Source organism: Neopelma chrysocephalum, unplaced genomic scaffold (genome assembly GCF_003984885.1).
Source record: "Neopelma chrysocephalum unplaced genomic scaffold, ASM398488v2 Primary Assembly neopelma1_80b, whole genome shotgun sequence".
In the NCBI taxonomy this organism is placed as follows: Eukaryota; Metazoa; Chordata; class Aves; order Passeriformes; family Pipridae; genus Neopelma; species Neopelma chrysocephalum.
In genome coordinates this window covers 5,531,378-5,554,732 of record NW_020897742.1, presented here as the reverse complement: position 1 = coordinate 5,554,732, position 23,355 = coordinate 5,531,378, and the positions used below count along the sequence as shown (strand labels likewise).

Below are 23,355 nucleotides of genomic sequence, written 5' to 3'. Positions count from 1 at the left end.
TAAATACACAGAGGCATGGCAATATACGTGAGAGCACTTAAACGTATTCATTATTTAACAAAATTAGGTACTAACAGTTTCTCCAAGCACATGCTTTCACTACCCATTTTATTAACTGGTGTAATTCACCGGTTACGACAAACGGCAACATTCAGTACTGATTCCTCCCAAAGGCATAATTCACATTACAACATTGTGATGATACATCTCAGGAGACAGCTGCGAGCAACAGTGCTCAAGACAACTGAAGAAGCCAACTCTCCATTACTTGGATTTTACTTCCAAGCTGAGGTGCTCTAACTGACCACCAAACAGAACATGGTTTCAGCAAACCACTGCTACAACCTCTGGTCTTGCAGGATAACGGGGTGCACACTCACCCATAGACCAAACTGCTAATGAAAAGACAGTGACTGTTTAAATCACTCTTAATACTAACTGCCAGAAGGAAAGACTGGAAAAAAATATTGACATTTGTTTCTACATTTCTGTACAGAATTTTTCTTAGTTGGAAAGATAAATTCCCTATTATTCCAAATAATTATACTGGTATTTCAAAAGTCTGTTTCGTTCTGTTTTATAATGCATTTGTGGTGACTAAAATGTAAATTAATCTACTTTCTAACACAGCCAACTACTCAAAACTCAGTGAAATTGCTGTAAAAATGTATATTTAAAAAGAAAACTGTGATTTGAGTTTAGATGTCAATTCAAAACCAGCTCAAGACTGGAAAATATTTATTACATCATCATTATTATTGCTGTTGTTGTTATTATTATTATTTTACTCTTACATATCTTCCTTACCTGAACCACCCACGGACTGTTGGCGAAGGCCATGATATCTCTTTCTTCCCAGAAAAAGGCTGAATCTGATCTCTTGATCATTTCAAATTTACTAAGTAGCTTCATTGCATAAACTTTCTGTGTCATTTTATGGCGAACCTGTTCGTTGAGAAAGAAGAGAACCAACTTTTTTTAAGTGCCTCATTAAAAACCTGAACACCAGCACAATATATTTCTGCTATGTGCAAACTGCTTTCTGGGATGCAATGTCTCCAGGTCTTCATACACCCGATTTTCTACACAGTAAGGATTTGAGAACTTCCAAACCTGGAAAGAAAAGCTTAACAGCCGCTCAAAAAACCCAACATAGCAGGGGTGGAACAAGAAGGATGCCAAGGGAAGGAAGATATGCCAGAGCCTGGACAAGGGCTGCAGCTGCCACTGCAATAGCAGCAGAGGAGTCACTGGGCCATGAGCAGAAGCTCTTGGGAGGTGCCTGTTTCTTTGAAGATGCAGCAACACAAGCATATGACAATGAAAAAAAAACTCCAAAAAAACCCAACCCAAAACTCAGAATGAGAAAAGTACCACCTTTCTCTAAAGACCTGGACTGCTCTTAACATTTTCTCAGTGAAGGTGCCTAATTCAAATCACCCAGAACACTAACAAGATAAAATGACTCTGTTCACAGAAAAAAAAGGAAATGCTATTCCCCCATCAAAAGTTAGATCATGTAAGGAGAAATAAAGTCCAACTGTGTTTGTATTTTCTTATTCTGAACACTGTCTAGCCATTTAATTCATTCATGTTATAAATTCTGCAAGCAGTTGGCTTCAGCCTCTGCCAATTTTTATTTTGCACCAGGTAAAGACTGCTCCTATTTCTTTCTTTTCCTAAATAGTTCTTAAACTCACTTTAAATGGTGCAAAATTAGTAACATAAACCTTGTTGGAAAACTGGAATTAAAACTTCTATTAAAAAATATGAAAATATTTTGGAAAACTTCATCTGAATGCAAATATGAAACCAAATCCTTAAATTACACACTGCAGTCATTACTCTGCTAATTAAACAATATGAGACTTATGCTGCTTTATGAAACAACTACTAAAGCACCAGGTTTTTAACATTCTTGAGTGTTCCTTACAGAAATCAAGGTGAGAAGTATTCAGCTGTAAAATGTCTGAGTCAGCAGAAAAAAATAAATTAACTGCACCTTAATGTTTTGCATATTTTCTTCCTGTTAAAATAAAAAATTCAGTGGACTAATTTCTGAAATTGATTTGTGAAATTTGTGAAATGCACCAGAAATAGAAGTTATGATTTTCTGGTGCATTTAAAACTCTCACATTTAGAAAAATAAAGCAGATCTCCTGACCTTAGTTTTGCACTAGTTTAATTACGCTACTTGAAAGAACAGAGGCTTTTTCTGAACAGCCATAAATGTTTCAGGTCCACTACATCTGCAGTGCAAAGCTTCAGAGAGGCATCTATTTGGTCTACAAATCTGGGAGTCTCCTGCTGCAGAGGAGAAGCAGAAAATAATATTGCTGAAGGAATAGAAGAAGTATCAGTGGAGGGGGTAATCTTGGAAAGAGTGAGAACATGAATAGAAACAGGATTATTTAAGAACTTACTTGAAATTGGGGCTTTTTGCTTTCAAGATATAGGTGCAGAGGTTTTAGTATTAGTACCTTGCATAGTTTAACACTAACCAACAACCTTCTGTATAGTTAGACCAAAAAACCTCCAGCCTAACACCAGAACAGAAACAGGATATCTACCTTCATTAACAACTCTATAAGTACATTTTAAGACATCAAAAATTAGTCAGTTAGTGAGGGTGTCCTAAAAAAGGATTTTGAAAATTAACTCCTTCCCATTTACTAATCCCACATGGGATTATTTACAAAGATTTGGTGGTACACCACAAACTATACTCCACAAAGTAGAGCTCTTGTAATCCTGCCCAAAACCAGAAGAAACACAAAGACCAGAAACCACAAAAAGATACTGTTTAATTGAAGATGCGTTTTCTGTGAAAGTTCATGTAAAGCTCTGCAATGTATTTAGTAGTTTACAGTTCCTAAAGTTGGAGTGCAGTCTTGCATAGGTGTAGTTAGTGTAGCTGCCTTCATTTAAAAGAACACCTGTCTCCCACTACTTTGGAAAAAAAATTGTTGAAAATTAACACAGCCTGAAACAAGCTCATGCACAGGAGAGGCAAAGTAAACAGGGGTGGGGAGACCCGAAATCGGAGCCTGTGCACCTCTCTAAAGTAGTGCCAATAGGTTATTAGTTGGCTAAATTACTTCTGGAGCAAATTTCAAGATAGGTTCTTTCTCTGTACAAAAATCAAGGAACCAAAGCAATAACTGGTATGGCACACCCAGAGACTGAGTGTGTCTTGGCACACCTTGCAGGGGAACAGACCTACCGCTGATATTACTGCTTCTATCACCACCGTGGCCCCTGGAGACAGCCTTTTTAGCTGCTAGTCACTGTACTCTTCACCCAGAGCTATATTTGTACATACAGATATTGGCTCATACAGCAGATTATTCATGTATTAAACTGTCATGATGTTTCAATTTCTTCCAACTGTTAAAAGGACCTGCCAAATTTAAACTGCAGCTCACCACAGTAACTCTCAAAATAGGTAGGAAAATCCCTTCATGCCATTAGTACTGAGTAACATGGCCTCATTTAACTCATGAAAATGCATTAAGAAAAAAGAATTTCACTCTACTGTGCTTCAACAATCTAAGACTTTCAGTAAAGGAGTACACGCAAAATGCACCCATAATTTCTACAGCATCCACACCAGAAGACAATCTGTAGGCAAAGAAAATAACATCTCTATTTGAAGTTATCAGATTGAATACGCATCATTGGCAATGGTACAGTATCTTTTATGATTAAAAGAAAATGAAGGTCCTAGAGTGGAGTTTTGAAATGAACTCCAAGGCTTGAAGTAATCACAAGTATCCTAAAATACTTAACAGAGCCATAACACATGACTAGGGATAGGGCACTGAAGTTCATATTCTGACAAATTTTCAGGTAACAAACCATGACTTTATCTGCTTTACTTCAGAGCTGCACATCAGCAGTGGACGGGGAACTAAACCTAATCAACGAAGCACTTAATGGAAAAAAGTAAACCAGCACCTCTTTACACAGGTCATGACAACTGCTGGTTTGCAACACTAAGAAATCACACAGTAAAGACTGACACCCAGACCATCCTTTAGCACTCAAACACAAAAAGCTTTAGCTTTGCTTTAGTCTTCTCTTCCAGTACATGACCAGGTCAGTCTGCTGTGTCACTGCAATGTTGCAGTCCTTCATGGTTAGATCTGGGAGAAGGGACTAAGGATAAGTTTCAATTTCAAATCAAGAGGATTTTTCCTCAAGTGAAAACAAACAAGAGGTACTCAGGATGTGCTTTCATAAATTACTGTTTCTGCATAAACCACAAGTAACATATTAAGCACCATAATTCAATTTTTCTGTCTGCCCAAACTCCAGTCACTTTTATTCACGGCACTGCATAAAAGAAGAAGTGGTCTGGCAGCTGGCAATTATTTTCTTAGCTTTCCCCATCACTACAGACCCAGTAAAACCAGAGACCAGAGCTCAAGTGTAGAGTTTAATACTTCTGGAGTTGTAAGGAAATTGTTTTTCCACCGAAGTCAGATGCTCAAACCAGAATCAGCTGATCTCTCTTTACTGGACTGAATTTTTTTAATTTTTTGGAGGGGAGAGGAAGGGAGAAAAGTGAGGTTTTTAAAATACAATCTAACTGTAAGACACAACAGTAGACAATTTGTTTCCCTTTTCTGAAAGAATCTGGAAAGCTGATCACTCCACACCACTTCAACAAGAAAATACTGTACTGGAGCAGAAGACACGGGGAAAATAAAATTAAATGACGGAGGTCGTAGCTGCCTATTTTATGCTGTAAATATTACAAGCCAAAAAATAAGCATACTAATATAATAATTAGAAACATATAATAAATATTTGTGTTACAAATACCAATGCACAACAGCACACACTGATAACAAAACATTCATTAAGTCACATAGTTAATCACGTTTTATTTATGGTTCTTTCTGCATTGAGTCCCCACTGAAGCAAATTTCTATTTTGATCGCAGAAAGTATTGCAAAATATTTTGCTTGCTGCAAATCCATCATCTGCAACAGTGGTGTTAACATTTTAAATGAAGTAGAAATAGATATAGCTTAGCTCAATAGTTTAAATTTGTATCATACCTTGTGAGGCAAAAAATCTAGGTATGTCTGTCCACATCATCAGCTAATATTAGTTCAGATCTGCAATTGTATTTATTAGCCCACTGCTTTTTAGCTGTAAGACTGCATAACATTATGATTTCAACTTATATTTTTACATTACAGAAAAATGGTGTTCTCTTAAATTGACATAAAGTACAGAAGAGTTCTATAAGAACACACAGAAGTTCCCCTCCAGTACCAAGCATTCCTGCTTTTTTGAAGGGCTTATTAAAGAATAAAAAAACTCCAACATAACAACAACAAAACCCAAAAACTATTATTATATAACCAGGTTACCAAGAATTTTTCATGGTCAGGCAAATGAAAAATAGTTTGCCTTCAGATCCCTCAAACTGCCTAACTGCAGCACGGACACTGAAAAATCAGCTCTTCTTCAAAATCTAAATTGTGCATGACATGGTGAATTAAGAAAAAGTTTCCAGAACAAATCAAGAACTTCTATTCGACATGAAATGTTAAAAAGAAATAAAAATTATTTAGAAAAACCCTTCTGTCTTTAGAAATACATATATGAAAATGTATCTTAATTTTTGAAGCACATCAAAAATACAATTCTCTTGGATCCTTCCAGCAAATATATGAGTGTGACACCCAAAAAAGGCACAGCTTCTGTTATTGGGATCTTCTCTTTTTCATCTCACCCCTACTCAACAAATAGACGAGGAACTCTGCTCCTTATAACTTGACTTTTCACTGATTTCACACGCAAGCGCATGAAAAAGGAGAGTCTCTATTTGCTGCTACGAGTGGATATACATAAAGATAAAAACATCTAATCAGGGACTTTAAAACAAACTATTTGATGTGTCTGTCAGTGAAAAGACAAGGAATAGCCTGCTTTCTTACAAAGCTCCCTGCAGGAGCTCTTTCACACATAGGTAAGGTTCTGCTGAAGGTTCTGGTTTTGGTTTTAATTTCTTGCTAGCAAGAATATAAAATCATATAAAGATACATATTAATTCTTTAAAGTCTTGTTAGAAAATGGGGATTTTTGGAAATACTCCACTGCAGACTTCATAGATTCTTCTGGATAAAAACCAAGTGCAAATGACCCTGATAAAAATAAGTAAGAGGGTGCTACATTCTCATGTTGCCACACTTGGATGAAGGTGTCTCAAAAATGACACAAATGAATAAAAATTGCTGATTAGATGTTGCTATCTGCCGCATTAATCACATCTAAATTTGCAAATTATCCATTAGTCATGCAAATAGTTTTAGTCTAGTCACAGTTTCAGGCTAATTTTAGGTTTTCTTCCCCAGTTTCAATGAATTTCACCAACACTAATATGGAAAACCCAAAGAATTTTATAAATGGATCATAAATGTATTACCATTATACGCTGTGTACCTTCTATAAGCACTTCACAGCTTAGATTTTACCACATTCCTCAACAAAACCCCAACACAGCTTTGTGTTTTCCAAAATGCTTACGTATTACAAGACAATACAATTTTCCCAGCTTCCTAGTGCAAAAATAGCACATAACAGTAAAATGTCAGTTCCATGTCAAAAAGCAAAAGGGTAATTTTTGTTACCTTGTCGTAACAAGATAACAAGCTTCAACTGCTGCAAATTAGTGGCTCCACTTTCCATTTACTTGCTCCACAGCTCTCTTCCACTAAAAATGCTTACAGAGAAAAGTATCCTGGATCAGCTGGTGCACAGTTATCTGTAAACTCATGATAACTTGTCCCTGGTGTTTGTACTTCAGATTCTATTTGGCGCTTACATCCAAGGCTTATTTCAAAACTGACATATCAATCCATCTTATACATATGTTCACATTTTTGTGTCACTTATCACACATTAGGACTTGGAAGTCTGGGAAAAATCAAAATTAAATGAAAATCAGACTATGTGTGATACACCAAGGGTTTTTTTGTAGTTTGCCATTTTTTTAAATAGAATTTCTCTACAATAAAATTTACAAAGTAATCCCATTCTTACTTTAGATATTATATAGCCTACAATGTTGAAGGGACAATGTTAAGAAATGAATCTTTTAAAAATCCTGAGTCATGTCAGTTAAATACAATGCAAGCATTACAACTGTAAGAGCAAAACAACATTCTTTTGTCACACTATATACTTGCTCTTTCATAGGAAGGTTTCAGACATTATTATACAGTGAAGCTTGTGGCCAAAAAAAATTTAGAATTGTCATGAACTGCCTTTTTGACATTGATCAAAGGATAACAAACTGTTTCCCCAGTCCTTCCCTTCCAATCCATCACATTTTAAACTCGGATGTACCGTCTACTATGTGCAGAAATGACCTCATGACACAATGAAAATAATACTTATTCTTTATAAGAATGCATTTTTAGATATAAAGTGTGGAAAATTGAGGAAGGTTTTGGTTAGAAGTGGAAATCTCTCTAAACATTAAATCATTACATTCTTACCAGCTGCACTTCTCCAAAAGCCCCTCTTCCAATCACCTTCACAACATCATAGTCTTCAGCTTTCATTTGTAAAGCTCGGATTTTTTCCACAATCTTCTCATCTAAAACAAATCAAATAGAAGTTGTGATAATGCATGTATTAACAGAATACAGGAATTTTCTCTCCAATTTTTCACTTAGAGTAAAAATAAGCTATTTGCATTTAAATGTTTAGAGCTTTCTTGATAATTCTTGAAATCTGCAGTCACTCTTAATATCCCCTTTCATTATTCTTTGGAAACCATTAACCCTCTACCTTTAGCTGTAACAACTGAAACGTCTTTTGGATTTTGCTGATTCTCATTTCACACCTCTAATAATCACTCAAAAGCTCACAAAAAGACTCTGGCAATGAAGAGAGGCAGAGATGCCTGTTGTGCACAGGTAGAGGACTTGGTACACACAAAACCACTGCAGCTGCAACCTGCTCCTACACACCTGGAGGGTTCAACAGCAGTCAAGTGGCGAGGCATATAACCTTCATGTACAACTACAGATCATGCAAAGACATGACTTCAGATCCACTCATTCATTCCATCCGATACATTGATTCCAGTTTACGTATGTGTATGTAACTGCTGGTCATCTCAAAGTGCTTTTTGGTGCTCACTACACTTCTTAAAATGATGTCTACAATGCCCTGTTCAAGTATTCTCTGGTATAATGTTCTGCAGATAAGCTCTGCCTGTCAGTGTGTGTCTTGCTGGCAGTTGTGAGAATCCGTAAGGGAAACCAGCGAAATTCTGATCTCTGACAAATTCTAAAAACACGCAAGGTCCTAGACTCTTTGATTTTGCAAATGAAGCATGCTATGAACGCATTCCTGGCTAAATGCATTTTTTAAGTCTATTCTTATTACAAGGACAAAAGATAATGGAAGCAATGAATGGAATCCATAATACGGGAGGTAATCTTTCTTAGGCATGGCAAGCCCCCACACACACTGAGAGGAAGCAAAACAAAGCAAACCAGGTGGCTGGAGCAAAAACTCTACCAGGGAAGAGCATGAAATTGTATGAAAAGCTGTGGATGCTTATATTCAGAGAGGAGTAGAGGTGTATATTGTGAGATCCCTGTTTAGGGCCAAATACCATGGAATTTGATCCCTAGAAAGGCATGAAAGAGAATCTCAGATCTGAATACAGGAGGAAAAAAAGGATCAGAAATACAGTTAATCCAGTATGACATTAAAGATGACATAGTCGAGGAAGTTAATGATGATGAACATCTAGTAAATAGCTTAACCATTCCTACATATTTACAAAGACCAGCTTGGCAGGCTACAAGCAATCCAGGAGATGCCTGACTATCAAGAACATTTATTTTGTTCCAAGCAAGCAGAAAGCCAAATCAGGAAGGCACTCTAATTTATTACTCACAAACAAGAATGATCTGGCCCAGGAAGACAAAGTCTATGGGAGCCTTAGCTGAAGCAACTCTGAGATGGTGGAACTTAAGACTCTTAACAGAAATGAGGAAGAAAAATAGCAGACCTTGGACTTCAGAAGAACAGACTACAGCGTGATTGGGAAATTCACTGGCAGGATCCTGTGGAAAGCTGCTGTGAAGGGCAGAGGAGTGGGTTGATCTTCAAAGATGACACGTTCATAGCACAAGAACAGTCTGTTCTAGTTAGCTAGAAATTGAACAGGAATGGCAGGGGGGAGCCAGTCCAGCTAAATGGACAACCTCTGCCTCAAGTCAAGCACAAAAGGCAAAGGTTTGGACCATGGAAGTAGAGATGTCCCAAACAAGTATGAGTGACCCAGCAGGAACGTCTCAAACAAGCAAAGATAGAACTGGGAAAGCCAAGCTTGACTGGAATTGAAACTAGTCAGGGTTATGAAGGGCAATGAGAGCCTTTATAAATACACTGGCAATAAAAGAAAGAATGAGGCAAATATGGGCCCGCTGCTCTCAGGGAGGTAGGGGATCTAGTGCCAAGGACATGGAGAAGATCAAGGTACTCAATGACTTTTTTTGCCTCAGACTTCACTCTCAAGCTCTGCTCACAGGCCTCCCAGCTCCTCGAAAGTAATAGTTGAGTGTGGAGCAGCAAAGTATTGCAGTAGGAGAAGTTAGAGTTAAGGACCAATAAACCAACTTGACGTACACCAAGTCATGAGACAGGACACATCCAAGTATGTTGAACAAGCCAGTAAACACCATTACCACCCTGTTCTCTATCACCTTTGAAAGGTCATGGCAACTTGGGGAGGCTCCTGATTACTGGTAAAGGGCAGATGTCATGTCCATGCTCTAGAAGGGCAACAACGAGGATTCAAAAAGCTACAGGCTGGACCTGCAGCCTGACCACACTGCTGCCTACAGCAAGCACGGAGCAAATCCTTCTGGAATCCACTTCCAAACATTTGATGGACAAGAAAGGATAAGAACAGCCAGAATGGATCTAAAAAGGACAAACTGTGTTTGATTACCCTGATTTCCTTCTATGACAAGATGTCTGTCTTGGTGCACAAGGGGAGAGCAGTACATACATCCTTTCCTATACTGCAGCATGACTTTCAACACAGCATCTCAAAGCATCTTTGTAGCCAAACCAGGCCAACATGGATTGCACAGAGAAGTTATCAGGTGAGTGGAATACTTGCTAGAGTCACAGTCAGTGGTTTTAAGTTCAAAGCTGATACACTGGAGGGTAGGGCGGCTTTTAGGAGTGACCCACACAGGATGAGTAAATGAGCTGACAGGAAGCTCACAGAGTTCAACAACAGCATGTACAGAGTCCTGGAGCTGGGATGCAACACCACAGGACAGTATAGGATGGCACTTTGAGAAAGAGGACCTGACAGCCTTGGTGGACAATAAGCCAAGCAAAGAGGAACAAGCAACCAGCCTTTGCACTGACTGTGTACAAGTCTGCATGGGTAAATCCATAGCCAGTAGGTTCAGGGAAGTGGGAGTAGATTTCCTCCTCTATTTGTCACTTGTGAAACCATATCTGGAATGCTATGTCTAACTTTGGGGTCCTTGGTGCGCCAAAAATATCAAAACATTCGCCAGCTTCATGGAAGTCCACCAGGATGCTTCACATGGTATTTATAGAGAAGCTGAGAGAACTGAATTGTTCAACTTAGAGATGAACAAATGGTTGGCCTCAACAGAAGCTGAAATGAGGCTTTACTTTTAATGGGTGCAAAGTGAAAGGACAAGAGTCAACAGACAAGTTGAAACACTGGAAATTCTACTTTGTAGGAAAAGAATACCAAGAATTGGAGAATGGAGCAGACTGTCCACTAGAGCTACAAAACCTCTGTCTTTGGAAATTTTCAAAATTCAACTGCACAAGGACCTGGATGATGTAATATAACATCAGAACTGGTTTGACTTTGAGCAGAGTTGGACCAGTTGACCTCCACAGTGATCCTTCCTAACCTGTGGAATACAAAAATGCAATTCAAACTTTCTTCTTCTGTGGAAAAGTTTAGATGTGACAGGGAAGGGGAGAGATTAATGTTAATAACGAGGCAATAGTCTGGTAGTAAAGTTGTAAGGACAGAGGCAATTAAAACCTCAAAAAGTAAATATATTTGCTACATTCAGTGTACCAGTAAGACTGAAGTAACTCAGAGTGTGAATCAGGAAAGCTTAGACAGGAAGCACAGGACAGCAACAGTGCTTCACCCACACCAAGTTTATTATTTTGTTAATAATGTGAACTAATTTTGCAGACTGAGAAGGGAAGACTGTGCTTGGAAGCTTATTTAACTGCAGATCGGAAGCTCTGGCACAAGACAAATAATAATAAATGTAAATTCACAGGAAGCAGCAGTAGAGAAGGAATATCAGCAAATTTCAAGGCAGAGAGAATGTGCAATTACATGTTTGAACACAATATTACATCTCATGAGGGACAGGAATCACATGAATTTATTTTCAAATGTTTCTAAGATGTTACAAATATTTTCAGATGTGTGAAATGAGATAGCAGGTATTTCAACACATTGAAAAACTAGTGTGCATTTTTAAATAGCTCAATTTCTGATCAGAAACTCAAGGGAATATTTCTGTGTTCAAAATAGAATGCAGAAACTACAAACCAAGCTACTACAGCTCCAGTGAAACTCTTTAAGCATTAAATACTGTGATTAAGCAATGAAAAACCCAGTAATATATGAAGCAACCAACAGAGGAGTTCCCAGTTTTATCATCCCTGTGAAATGCTGAGAATGGAGAAATCCTACTTTCTTAGCTAAGAGATAAGATAGAATAGGATAGAATAGTATAGAGCCCTGTCAGTTGGAAGGGACACACAGCTACCATCAGTCCAACCGCCCGACCACTTAGGGCTCACCAACAGTTAAACATGTTGTTAAGGACATTGTCCAAATGCCTCTTAAACACTGACAGGCTTGGGGCATTGACCGTCTCTCTATGAAGCCTGTTCCAGTGTTTGACCACCCACTTGGTAAAGAAATGCTTCCTAATGTCCAGTCTAAACCTCCCCTGGTGCAGCTTTGAACCATTCCCACATGTCCTGTCACTGGATACCAGAGAGGAGACCTTCCTCTCCACTTTACCCCTCTTTAGAGAGCAATGAAGTCACCCCTCTCAACCCCTTTAATTAAGATTTAATAATCTTAGTTAAAAATAGTATCATCTAGGGATGCAAGTGTTGTGAAGGTATCAGTTACATAGATGGATTGTCTATTTTGGCATAAAATTTTAGAGATACGGAACAGATAATCAATGCATGGAACTAATCTGAAACAAAAAAACTGGGGTGCAAGAAGGCAAGCTTAGATTAACCCTGAAGCCCTGTCATAACTGCAACCCATGCTGGATCATATTATTTAGTTCACATATCACATAACATGATCTAATTCAAGGTGCAGGAGACCTTTCCAACAGTAGCCTTCTAGTAGAGTTCTGAATTTTTGGAAGATTTCACACAGGTAAGTTTGCAAATTCGTGGTATCTGTATGCACAGATACCACAGTTTGTATCTTACAGCCTCATAAATTTGCAATAGAACAAAGCCCAGCAGCAGAAAAATGTTATGTTTAAAGGAAGGAATTAGATGGACTCCCAGCCCCAGAATATAATGGAATCTTATAAAAATATTGTGACATTTGAGCAGAAGTCCTAAAACGTGAGAATATCACCACCTACAACTCAGTTTTCTTCTTTAACACAGGAAGGACAGGGAATGCTGGATACCAAGAGTGTTTAAAGACAGCTTTTGACTTACTGTTTAAAAATGGCACTATAATCTTTAAACAAATGAAGTTTCACTTTCTGAAAGGGCAGAGTGTTTGGATCAGTCACTGACAGCTGGCAGCAAGAATGTGGCTGAAGGTTGCAAATGCTTGTGAAAACAGAAAAAATACCTGACTAGGAGAGTAAAGGGGGATGGGGAGGAGGAGAAAACCACACTTTTCTGCTTTTTAAAGTAAAAAAAAAAAAAAAGAAGTTCATATGAAGGTTATTTTCTTTTAAAAAAAAGAGAATGTGTATCAAGCAGTTCTGGGCTGTGTATATATGATGAATAAAAATGCAAAGGAATGCAATTTTATCCCACAGATCAGGCACAGTCAGTCAGTGAGTGCTGCTGTGGAGCACGTTAAGTCAAAAGCTACTGCCCTAGGCACAACTCCAGCTAGAAGTTAAACTGAAGTACAGCCAGGAAGTGCTGCAATCCCACACCCAACCAAAACCAAACAGAAAGCACAACAGAAAGACTGAAGTCATTAGGTGTGCATACATAATATCTGGTCAAAGGTGTGTGAAGAACAGGAAGCTGTTGCAGACCTTGCAGAAGCAGCAGAAACTAGAAGGCACAGCTTCAGACAGGGTAGTGCTTCCATCCCCCAGAGAAAAGAGAGGTGGACACAAGAAGTATTTTGACTTGCACAGACAAAAGAGCAGAAGACAGGGAAACAGAAAGCAGCAGCCCTCTGGCTTGCAGAGAACAGATTCCTTAATGAAAATAAGCCTGATGGCAGGACTGAATTGCTTTGTATCTAACGAGTACCTAAATGGAAAAGTGGTTAATAACACTGACATATAACTTGTTTATATGTCTGAGACATTGTGTGTTAAACACTATGGCTTCCATGCTCTGCTTGGGAAAGTTGTTTATTTGATACGTCTCCCATCCCTACTCTAACTAGAACAATGTCATTAAGAACAGAACTGGAGCCCAACCTGCTGAGGTAACAGCAAAGACCTGGCAAAGAATGCTCTAAGAGAAGCCAAGAGAAAACCAGAGGAGCAATTAGCTCCTTAACTCAATGTGAGTTCTACCGTGCACTACATTTCTAAGAGTCTTCTTGGCATAAGACACTTCAGCAGTGTGGCTGGCAGGAAGCAGGGAGCACAAAGAGCTACAGCCATGGCAGGCACTCGCACCACACCAGATAACACATTTCTGTTGGTGGCTGCATGGTTGGCACATGATTCAGCAGCTTCAAGCGACACAACGAAATGCAAGCGAAGGAACCAGGACTGTTAATTTTGCAAGAAATTACCCTTAACAGATAAAACTTCCAAGTAAGCAGTGTCTGCCTGGAGAGGAAAATGGCCAAAGCAACTTTCTAGGAAGTTTATTCAGGGGGTCAGCAAAGCTGCTACACAAATGTCACATCCGCACTAAAAGTTCCTTCTACTGTAAATACGTCCATTGCCATTACACTCTGCAAGTCTGCCAACCTATAAAATATCAGCAAATCATTTCAACAACACAGGTTTCTAGTTCTTGAGTGATGCTGGATAACGCACAGGAAATCACTGATCCACTGAGGGAGTCAAGACTTCTGGATTGTACCAGGCCTGTTGATGGCACCATTCCCTGCACTGCTGCTTGGATCACTCAAAATCCATTCCTCATGCCCTTCTATTCCTGATGATAAGATTATAAATGATCAAATATTTTCAACTGTTGCTTAAATCTGTTGTTTAATTATTTAACTTTCTGCTCCCAGAAGTTAAAGCAGCCAACAGGCTAAGTAGCACCTGAAAGGGAGACCACCAAAAAAGGCACAAGCCACCAAGACATGATTCAACACTTGGCAAATCTCAGATGACAGAAAAAGTGACTTGGAAGAATTTACTCAACCTATTGTCTTGGTCTAGATGATAGAAGAGGAAAAGAAAAGACCAAGAAAGATTTGTTACACCAAGCCCATGCTGGAAAACTCACCCTTCTTTTCTAAAATAAGCAAACTAGTTTTTGCTCTCAGAGGACTATGAGATTCCTCTCATTGTTTCGGGAATTAAATATTGCGTTATGCTTTCCCTTCCATGAATACTCTAAAAGAACACAGCGATTTAACCAGAATCCCAACAGATGATTAAAACAACATAAAAGACTGAAAAGGAAGGGTTGTATTATATGAGATACTTAATGTGCCTCTTATAACAAATACAGGCTCCACTTGGGGTCAATACCTCAGAGAAAGTGGTAAGAAATCAGAATAGTAAGGGAAAGCAGGCAATGAAAGAATTTCTTGCATATTAAACAAGTGAAGAAGCTGCTTCAGCAAAGTGGTCACAGAAACAGGACACGCCAAACTCCTATAGTATGGGCAATTAATAAATTGTCTTTGTGAAATGAGTTGAAACATCCGAGTTTCAGCCTGAAACTATGAGTTGAGTTGAACATCAATTAATGTCTCAGCTGAGGTGCAAACTATTTCATTTTTAAACTAAAATAAGCTATTAAGAAAACATTAACCTGAATAGCAATGACTTGATGTAGGTTGGAAGTAGGGTGCACACAAACTCCTGGGAATATGGTAGGAAAAAAAAATTCTTTCTCAAAGTGTTATTGTGGAAGAATTAAGTGATTAAACTGACCGAAAGTGTGATGATTATTTAGCATTCTCCACAATTTTTGAAGATTTGTGCAATATGGATTAAAACAATGGCAATGACTTCACCTCAGCTGCTTTACTGTGCACCCCACTGCTAACTCATGGGATGGCCCTGCCATCTCTCTGTGATTGCCTTCAGGAAGCCGTGAGGAAGGATGCAGGCTCCAGGCCCCTGGCACAGACTGCTCATCAGAGTCTGTCAGAACCTTTTGATAGCAGTTCTCATCTAGGCATTTGCTACAGTTCTTCAGATGCTGAGAAAAATCACAAGTGACAAGAACTCACAGTTCCCTAACCTAAGAGAGCAACAACTTACAGTTCCATAAATTCCTAACACAATTCCCAACTCTTCTTCCAAGCCCAAGGTAGTGAGAAGCTTCAGCAAGCCTGTGTAATGCTCTTTCCACTGATCCTTGCTACCCTCAGAACAGTTTCCAGGAAGATATGAGCTATGGGTTCAGCAAATTCAAATGGCATAAAATTGCAAAGCCAATAAGAACCCAGTTGTTGCCCCATTTTTTCCTGCACCCCAGCAGCTCGTTTTGTGCTGGCAAAGTATCAGTGAAGTGAAATGAAAATCAGAAACTGGTCTGCTTTTCTTTTGCCCGACTAGTTTTAACAAAGAGAAAAAACAAACTGCCCCATTCTGCTTTAATTCTGCTCAGTTCCCCAATTTGGTACATAACAAACCACACAAACACCTGTGCTGGAAAGGACTTTGAAAGACACCACTGTGCCAGGACTGATTCTTTCCACTGCAGTGCCAATAGATTACTAGCCTCAAATGTTTACCAGATTCTCATTTCAGAATCATTTTTTTAATTGTAAATCACAGAAGATATGGAGCATTATTTTTCATTCTCTCCCAGGCAGTATAGAAACCCGAGAGAAGTTACATGGGTGATTCTTAAGAGAGATGCACTGACACATGATCTATGAGCCAAAATAGTCAGGACTTACATGCTTTTTTTTTGAAGTTCAACAGGTAAGGATGAAGTACACCTTTGAAAACTCTTTGAAAACTACTACGAATTTTTTGGTAACACGTCCCAGAATTTTTTTAATTAGTATTTGGCTATTTCAATTGTATACTGTCAGCTCATTTAACCAAAAAAGGTAGTAATAAAATTGTGAAGGAAAGTATATTTCCATGTTTCTGCCATTGCTGGTAGCCTGCAGGCCACATCAGATACTTAATAATATTTAAAATAAAGATTGGAGGGAACCTAGAGGAGGAGAAGGAGCAACAGCCTTCAAAAAAGGGCAGACAGACAGCAAGAATGTTCAGGGGCTGCACAAAACAAACACCAAACAAATAAACAAACCCAACCTGTTCACAAGATTAAATTATTTTCCCACAGTAATGAAAAAGTGAATCTGAACAGCTCATAGAAGTTACTGAAAAAAGTTATTTATGTCATTTTCACTGGGCTTTCCCCTTACTTTACACATACAGCACTTAGTTGCAGGTAGCAAAGATACTTAAAATACTGTTTCAAACCCTTTCTTTCAAAAATATCAGCTTGAATTCCTTTGAACTCAAACTGAGAATAATCCCAAAGTATGCCTCTACTTCCTAATCTGCTGTTTCTTATTTACTGTATTTTAAGTGATTTCTCCAAGTGAGACTATACTGGCAACTGTAAAGCTGTACGTCCATCTAGAGGGCTCTGCCAAACCTCACAGAGAAGCGCTGAATTCCAAACAAAAGAACTCACCACAAATTACTACACTAGCCACCATCTAACTGAGGAGCATGAGTGGATATTTCAAGGAGTCCCAGGACAACAGAGAGCAGAAATACACCTCTTACAAGTAAAGAATCTAAAAAGGAGTTGCTGATAAGACTACATTTGCAGTAACCTTAACTTATGCAAAAGAAAAAGTTTTTTTAAAAAATATGGATCTCAAAATAAGCTCCCACAAAGCATAGCTGTTCCAAGAAGGCTTACTCACTGCAACTTACATTTTAAAACAAATGACCCACTATTTTTACAAGAAAAATATTCTGCTCATATACATAGATAGAAATCACTTTGAAAAGACAAAATACAGCTACTCTGATGTACAGTCTTTCATTTCCATATGCTCAATGAACTCCAAGATCTTGTCTACAATTAATTTGGGGAGAATCACACACATCTATGCAAAGATGCAAAAATGCACCAACATATTTTAAGGTACATTAATTTAGTTTTAAAAACCCAGAGAAGGCTGTGGGTTAGATCAAGTATGACTATATAAACAATGTTGACATTTTGTGTAATGAATTACTGAAGAATAATAACTTGGATATGCTTAGGAAATCATATAGCTACACATACGTAAGATAAAAAAAATAACATAAAAGGATTTTCCCAACTGTATTTAGGAAAACAAAAATCTACAGCTTGTATTTTTCAACATTATTTTCAGCTATATAATAACTCCCCAAAATGAAACTTCTTTCTGTAACAAATGGTCCTCCAAAGCCTTCTGAATATAGAAGCTCAGAGTTACAAAAATCAGTACAATGACCATCAGTAAAGCATTTCTGACCACTCAGCTTCCTATGACTGAGATCACAACTATGTCATTGTTTAAGGGCCACTTGTAACTTACATCTATTTAAGAAATTATCAATGTTCTTGTTCTTCCTCAGTGCTGGATAATCCAGATCAAGGACCAAAGAATTCAAGCCGTCCTGAAAAAAAAAATAAAAACAAGTTAATTGAGTTCTAAAATCTTAATTAACAACTTCAGTAAAACTACTACGCTGAGACTGATTATATATTATTCAAGCATGCATTACATTCCTAGTAGGCAAATCAAACAAGCTCTCAAGTATGTTTATAAACCAGCAGAGGAGCTAACACACACTGACTGGCTCCAAGTTCTATAAACAGTACAGCTATATTACCACTGATTAGTGGCACTGGGACTTAAACTGGAGTAGTAGTTTTAATCTTATTCATTAAACACTGATTTAAGATACTGAGTTCAGTCAATCCATTTTTCCTATTTTCGTTCACAAGGATTTTGTTACACATTTTCTGCAAAAAAACATTTGCAGGAGATGTTTGTATTATCCATATTATTGCTCTGATCACAGTCTCTCTACCTTCTCGTTCTGGATATTTGAAAACCAACTGCTCATTTTTCTTAGAAGCAAGATGTGACCTAAACTTAAGAAGACAATTCACCATGTAATTCAGGCTCACAAGACTAGATTATTTTTTTCTAAGTGACTCAAAAGAAGGCAAGCCAGAACTCTACATACCATTCTGCTACCCATTATCAGTGCCTCAGCAGAAAACAATTGAGACCTCTTAAAATGGCAAGGGATGAGATCACCAAATCTAGACTAAAAATAGTATTTTAAATGCCTGTTACAAGACTTAGCTCAATTCCACCTTTCTGCAAGTCAGGAAAACTTAAAAAAATTACTCTAAAACACAAACACTTTTCCAGTTACACATGGACAAATAAAACTAAAAATTAGTTTCAGATAGTAAGAGGAGGCAGAGATACCATTCATTGTCAGCAACTCCAGTGTTCAGCCTGAACTGGCAGTTATATTCATTGCTCTAAGAACAAAATTCTTGGACTGTTTCTTCAGATTTTTGAACCTTGATAGGGCATCACAGAGATTTAAGTCAGAGACCATATCATGTTTATTATAGGCAGCCAACAGAACTAGACAGCTTTTCAGTCTTCTTAATAACTGAGGCTATAGCTAACAATCTGCTGATTTCATACCTTTTTCTTAAAATATCTGAGAAAATACTGAAAATATTGAAAATATCACTAAAATCACTCATTCTAAAAACATATCTGGAGAGTCAAAGGCGAGGCCTAAGATTATTAAATACATTTTGAATGCCACTTTGTCCTAAATACACACATACACAAATAAGACTACCTCTGCGGAGATGTCACTTTGCACCACAAAATACATTAATGGTTAAGACCATTCTCAACACTAAGAGATTTTATTTATTTATTCACTTTTTACCTCCTGACAAATGAAAGCGTTTTACAAAGTGTCACAGACACGCTGATGAAGTTCAGGTTAGACAAATGATTAAAAGCTGTCTGAAAGACTAGGCCCAGGAGACTGTGATCAGTGGCACAAAGTCCAGTTGGAGGCCAGCCACTGGCTCTGCACCCCTGGACAGAGAAGATTAACACAAAGTTCAGTAAGGGGAAAAGCCAAGTCCTGCTTTTAGGGAAGGAATAACCCCAGGCACCAGGTACAGGCTGCAGCCTGAGAAGCTGGAGAGCAGCTTTACAAAAAAGGACCTGAGGGTCCTAGCGAACAGATGATCCTTCCTCTCTGCTCAGTACTGATGAGGTCACACCTGGAGTGCAGCATCCATCCCTGGGCTCTCCAAATCACGAAAAGCAGGGATTTACTGGAGCGAGTCCAGCAATGGGCTGTGAAGATTAAAGCACTGGAGCACTTCTCAAAAGAGGAAAGGCTCAGAGAGCTGGGACTCATCAGCCTGAGATGGCTGAGATGCTCAGGGCAGGGGAGCTTATCAATGTGTATAAGCACCTGATGGGAGGGACTGAAGAAAAGGCAGTGCTCACTGACAGGACAAGAGACAATGGAGACAAGGTAGAACACAGGAAATTCTATCTGAAAACTACACCTTTTTTCCTGTGGTCAAGTACTGGAACAAATTGCCCAGAGAGGTTGTGGAGTCCCCACCAGTGGAGATACTCTAAACCTGACTGGACCTGGTCTTGGTCAACCTACTCTAGCTGACCATGCAATGAGCACGGGTGTTGCACTAGATGATCTCAAGAAGTTCTTGCCAACTGCAAACATTCCGTGATGTAACACCTGTAATATTTCCACTGCTGCTCAGAAAAAAGGTGGAATTTTATTCTTGAATCTATGTAACATAAACTGTTATGAATGTCTTACACATAGAGTTTTAGAACTTCCTAACAGAAAGAAACATAAAACAGTGTTAATAAACAAAAAGGGAAGACATAGAATCATAGAATCAGCCGGGTTGGAAAGGACCTCTGAGATCATCAAGTCCAACCTTTGATCCAACACCGCCGTGGTTACTAGAACACGGCACTAAGTGCCACATCCAGTCTCATCTTAAAAACCTCCAGGGACAGAGAATTCACCACTTCCCTGGGCAGCCCATTCCAATGCCTGATTACCCTCTCTGTAAAGAATTTCTTCCTAATATCCAACCTAAACCTCCCCTGGCAGAGCTTAAGACCATGCCCTCTTGTCTTACTGATAGCTGCCTGGGAGAAGAGACCAACCCCCACGTGGCTACAACCTCCTTTCAGGGAGTTGTAGAGAGTGATGAGGTCTCCCCTGAGCCTCCCCTTCTCCAGGCTGAACAACCCCAGCTCCCTCAGCCTCTCCTCATAGGACTTGTGCTCAAGTCCCTTCACCAGCCTCATTGCTCTTCTCTGGACCTGCTCCAGCACCTCAATATCCTTTCTGAACTGAGGGGCCCAGAACTGGACACAATACTTGAGGTGTGGCCTCACCAGTGCTGAGTACAGGGGAAGAATCACTTCCCTGGACCTGTTGACCACACTGTTCCTGATCCAGGCCAGGATGCCCTTGGCCTTCTTGGCCACCTGGGCACACTGCTGGCTCATGTTCAGCTTCCTGTCAATCCAAACTCCCAGGTCCCTCTCTGCCTGGCTGCTCTCCAGCCACTCTGTCCCCAGCCTGTAGCGCTGCAGGGGGTTGTGGTGGCCAAAGTGGAGGACCTGGCACTTGACCTTGTTGCACCTCATCCCATTGGAATCAGCCCAACTCTCCAGCCTGTCCAGGTCCCTCTGCAGAGCCCTCCTGCCTTCCAGTTGATTGACACTCTCCCCCAGCTTGGTGTCATCTGCAACTCTGCTGATGGTGGACTCAATCCCCTCATCTAAATCATCGATAAAGATATTAAATAGAACTGGGCCCAACACTGATCCCTGGGGACACCACTAGTGACCAGCTGCCAACTGAATGCAGCACCGTTCACCACCACTCTCTGGGCCTGGCCCTTCAGCCAGTTCCTAATCCAGTCAATAAAATCAATAAAGAAGGCACAGTAGTTGCTTTAATAATAATAATTATAATAATTATTTCAGCTTGATCATAACTGTTCCCGCAAGACTCATTACGGATAAAGGAGTGATGCACCAGGACATCATGCTCATCTTTCAGACAGATAGAAGACTTACTACCTATTCTTAATTTTGACAATATTTTTACAGAAGATAAAATAAAACCAAATCAAAGTAATGAAGTAGTTAAATAATTATGGATTAATCAGTTCATGAATTGCACAGGTATTGCCCAATAACCCGGACAAATCCAGTGGAAAGTACTGACTTCAGGTGACTTTCTGCAAAACAATATACTCTGCACTACTCTTTATTTAGCAAACACCACCTTCCAAAAAGGATACCTCATTCTGGAGCACAGTGTGCCAGCAGAAACACAGATCCTCACTTTGCCAAATGTAGAGAAGGACCATGCTGAAGGCCCCAATGGAGAACAGCTGGGCCACCTTTTAGGATTTTACCTAGCTCAGTAAAGTACCAACTCCAATTAGCTGGCAGTCTACACACACCACTGAACTCCAGCATTCTTCTTTCACTGCCACAATATTCTCATGATCACTAACAACTGGGCAGACATTTTAAGGGAGATGTAAAAGCACTCTGTGCTAACACAAATCAGCCAGGCATACTTCTGTTCTTTGTATTTTGGAGGAGAAGAGAGGTGAGGTCACCTGATATTTTAATGCTTTTCATGCAAAGGTATTTTAGTGGTCAACCAAGAAACCCATATTCAGTGTGCTTGACTTCCACTTTATGCAAAATGTCAGGGAAAAGAATAAAGTTATCAACCCCAACAAAAATTTTTGTGAAGTTGGATTACAAGGTCCAAACCAACTGTAACTTCCAATTTGAACTGAGCTGTGTATTAAAATTTCAGATGTCACTGTCACTGTCATTCTGATTCCACAGCTTTTTTTGTGGGCTATAAAAACTGAGAACCATATTTGCAGCTAATTTTTTTTATTAGCTCTTTCTGCCTCTTTTTCATGGACTCCTGTTAACAATTTTCACCAGTAGCTATTAATGAATGGTAATTTGAGAAAGTGCAACTGACTATTATTAACTATTATTAACTATTTGGAAGTGTTCTAACTCTTGAAGACAGCCAGCTACAGGTGGTGCCAAAGAGAGGTGATTAGTATCATCACCACAAGGAACAGAAAGTGTCAATTTTTTTTAACCCTGTGAACAAGTTTTATTATCATACTCCACCAAAGACAAGTGTTTTTTTTTTTAAAAAAAAAGCTTTTGAACAAAATATTAAGTTCATAAGTTCATATCAACAGGTAGTTTATGAAAGACTTGTCTGGCACATTAGCATTTTGTCAAAAGTTGTTTCCTTAAAGCTTTACATTTTCACTGAAAGACCTAGTTTACATTACTTAACACAAAAATTCACTGCAATTAAGAAGCTGGGTCAAAAGATTACAGTAAAACAGACTGTTCAGACTGAAGAGAAGTAATCCAGGAAATGACGTTGCCTCTGTCTAGGCCTCACAGATAAGTCACTTCAACCAGGAAATATGCTATTAAAGGGATTTCACTGTTCACTTCCTCTTTCTGCTCTTACAAAAGACTCAGAAGCTCACAGGCCAAAAATAGCAGCTTCCAAACAAATGCACCCCTGGCAAAGACAGATCAGCCCCCCTCAAAAGCTTTTTGCTCATGGTCAACATGCTAAAATGTTTTCCATAGATTTCCAAAAGTTTTCCAAAAGAAAAGTCCAAACTTGATAAATTTTGCAACACCTTTCTACTACACCAGGAGGAGAGATCCTGGCCACTCTGACAGTCACCCTCTGTGGACAGCATGGAGCTTGGCTTTCCCAGCAAGTGACTTGCACTGTTTACAGACCTGAATGAACCTAAGAAAAAAGAGGCAAGAAA

At 39.0% G+C, this 23,355-nt stretch overlaps 1 protein-coding gene across 8 annotated transcripts in view; it reads right to left on the bottom strand.

The window, feature by feature from the left end:
- Positions 1–23,355, bottom strand: part of ROCK2 (Rho associated coiled-coil containing protein kinase 2) — a 108,636-nt gene that overhangs the window by 48,706 nt on the left and 36,575 nt on the right. For all 8 annotated transcript variants that reach the window (XM_027690258.1, XM_027690255.1, XM_027690256.1 and 5 more), the window contains exons 2-4: positions 17,993–18,074; positions 7,518–7,618; positions 808–945 (exon numbers count right to left, since the gene is read on the bottom strand). In XM_027690258.1, coding sequence (XP_027546059.1) covers positions 808–945; positions 7,518–7,618; positions 17,993–18,074 — 321 coding nt within the window. The remainder of the gene's footprint in view (positions 1–807; positions 946–7,517; positions 7,619–17,992; positions 18,075–23,355) is intronic.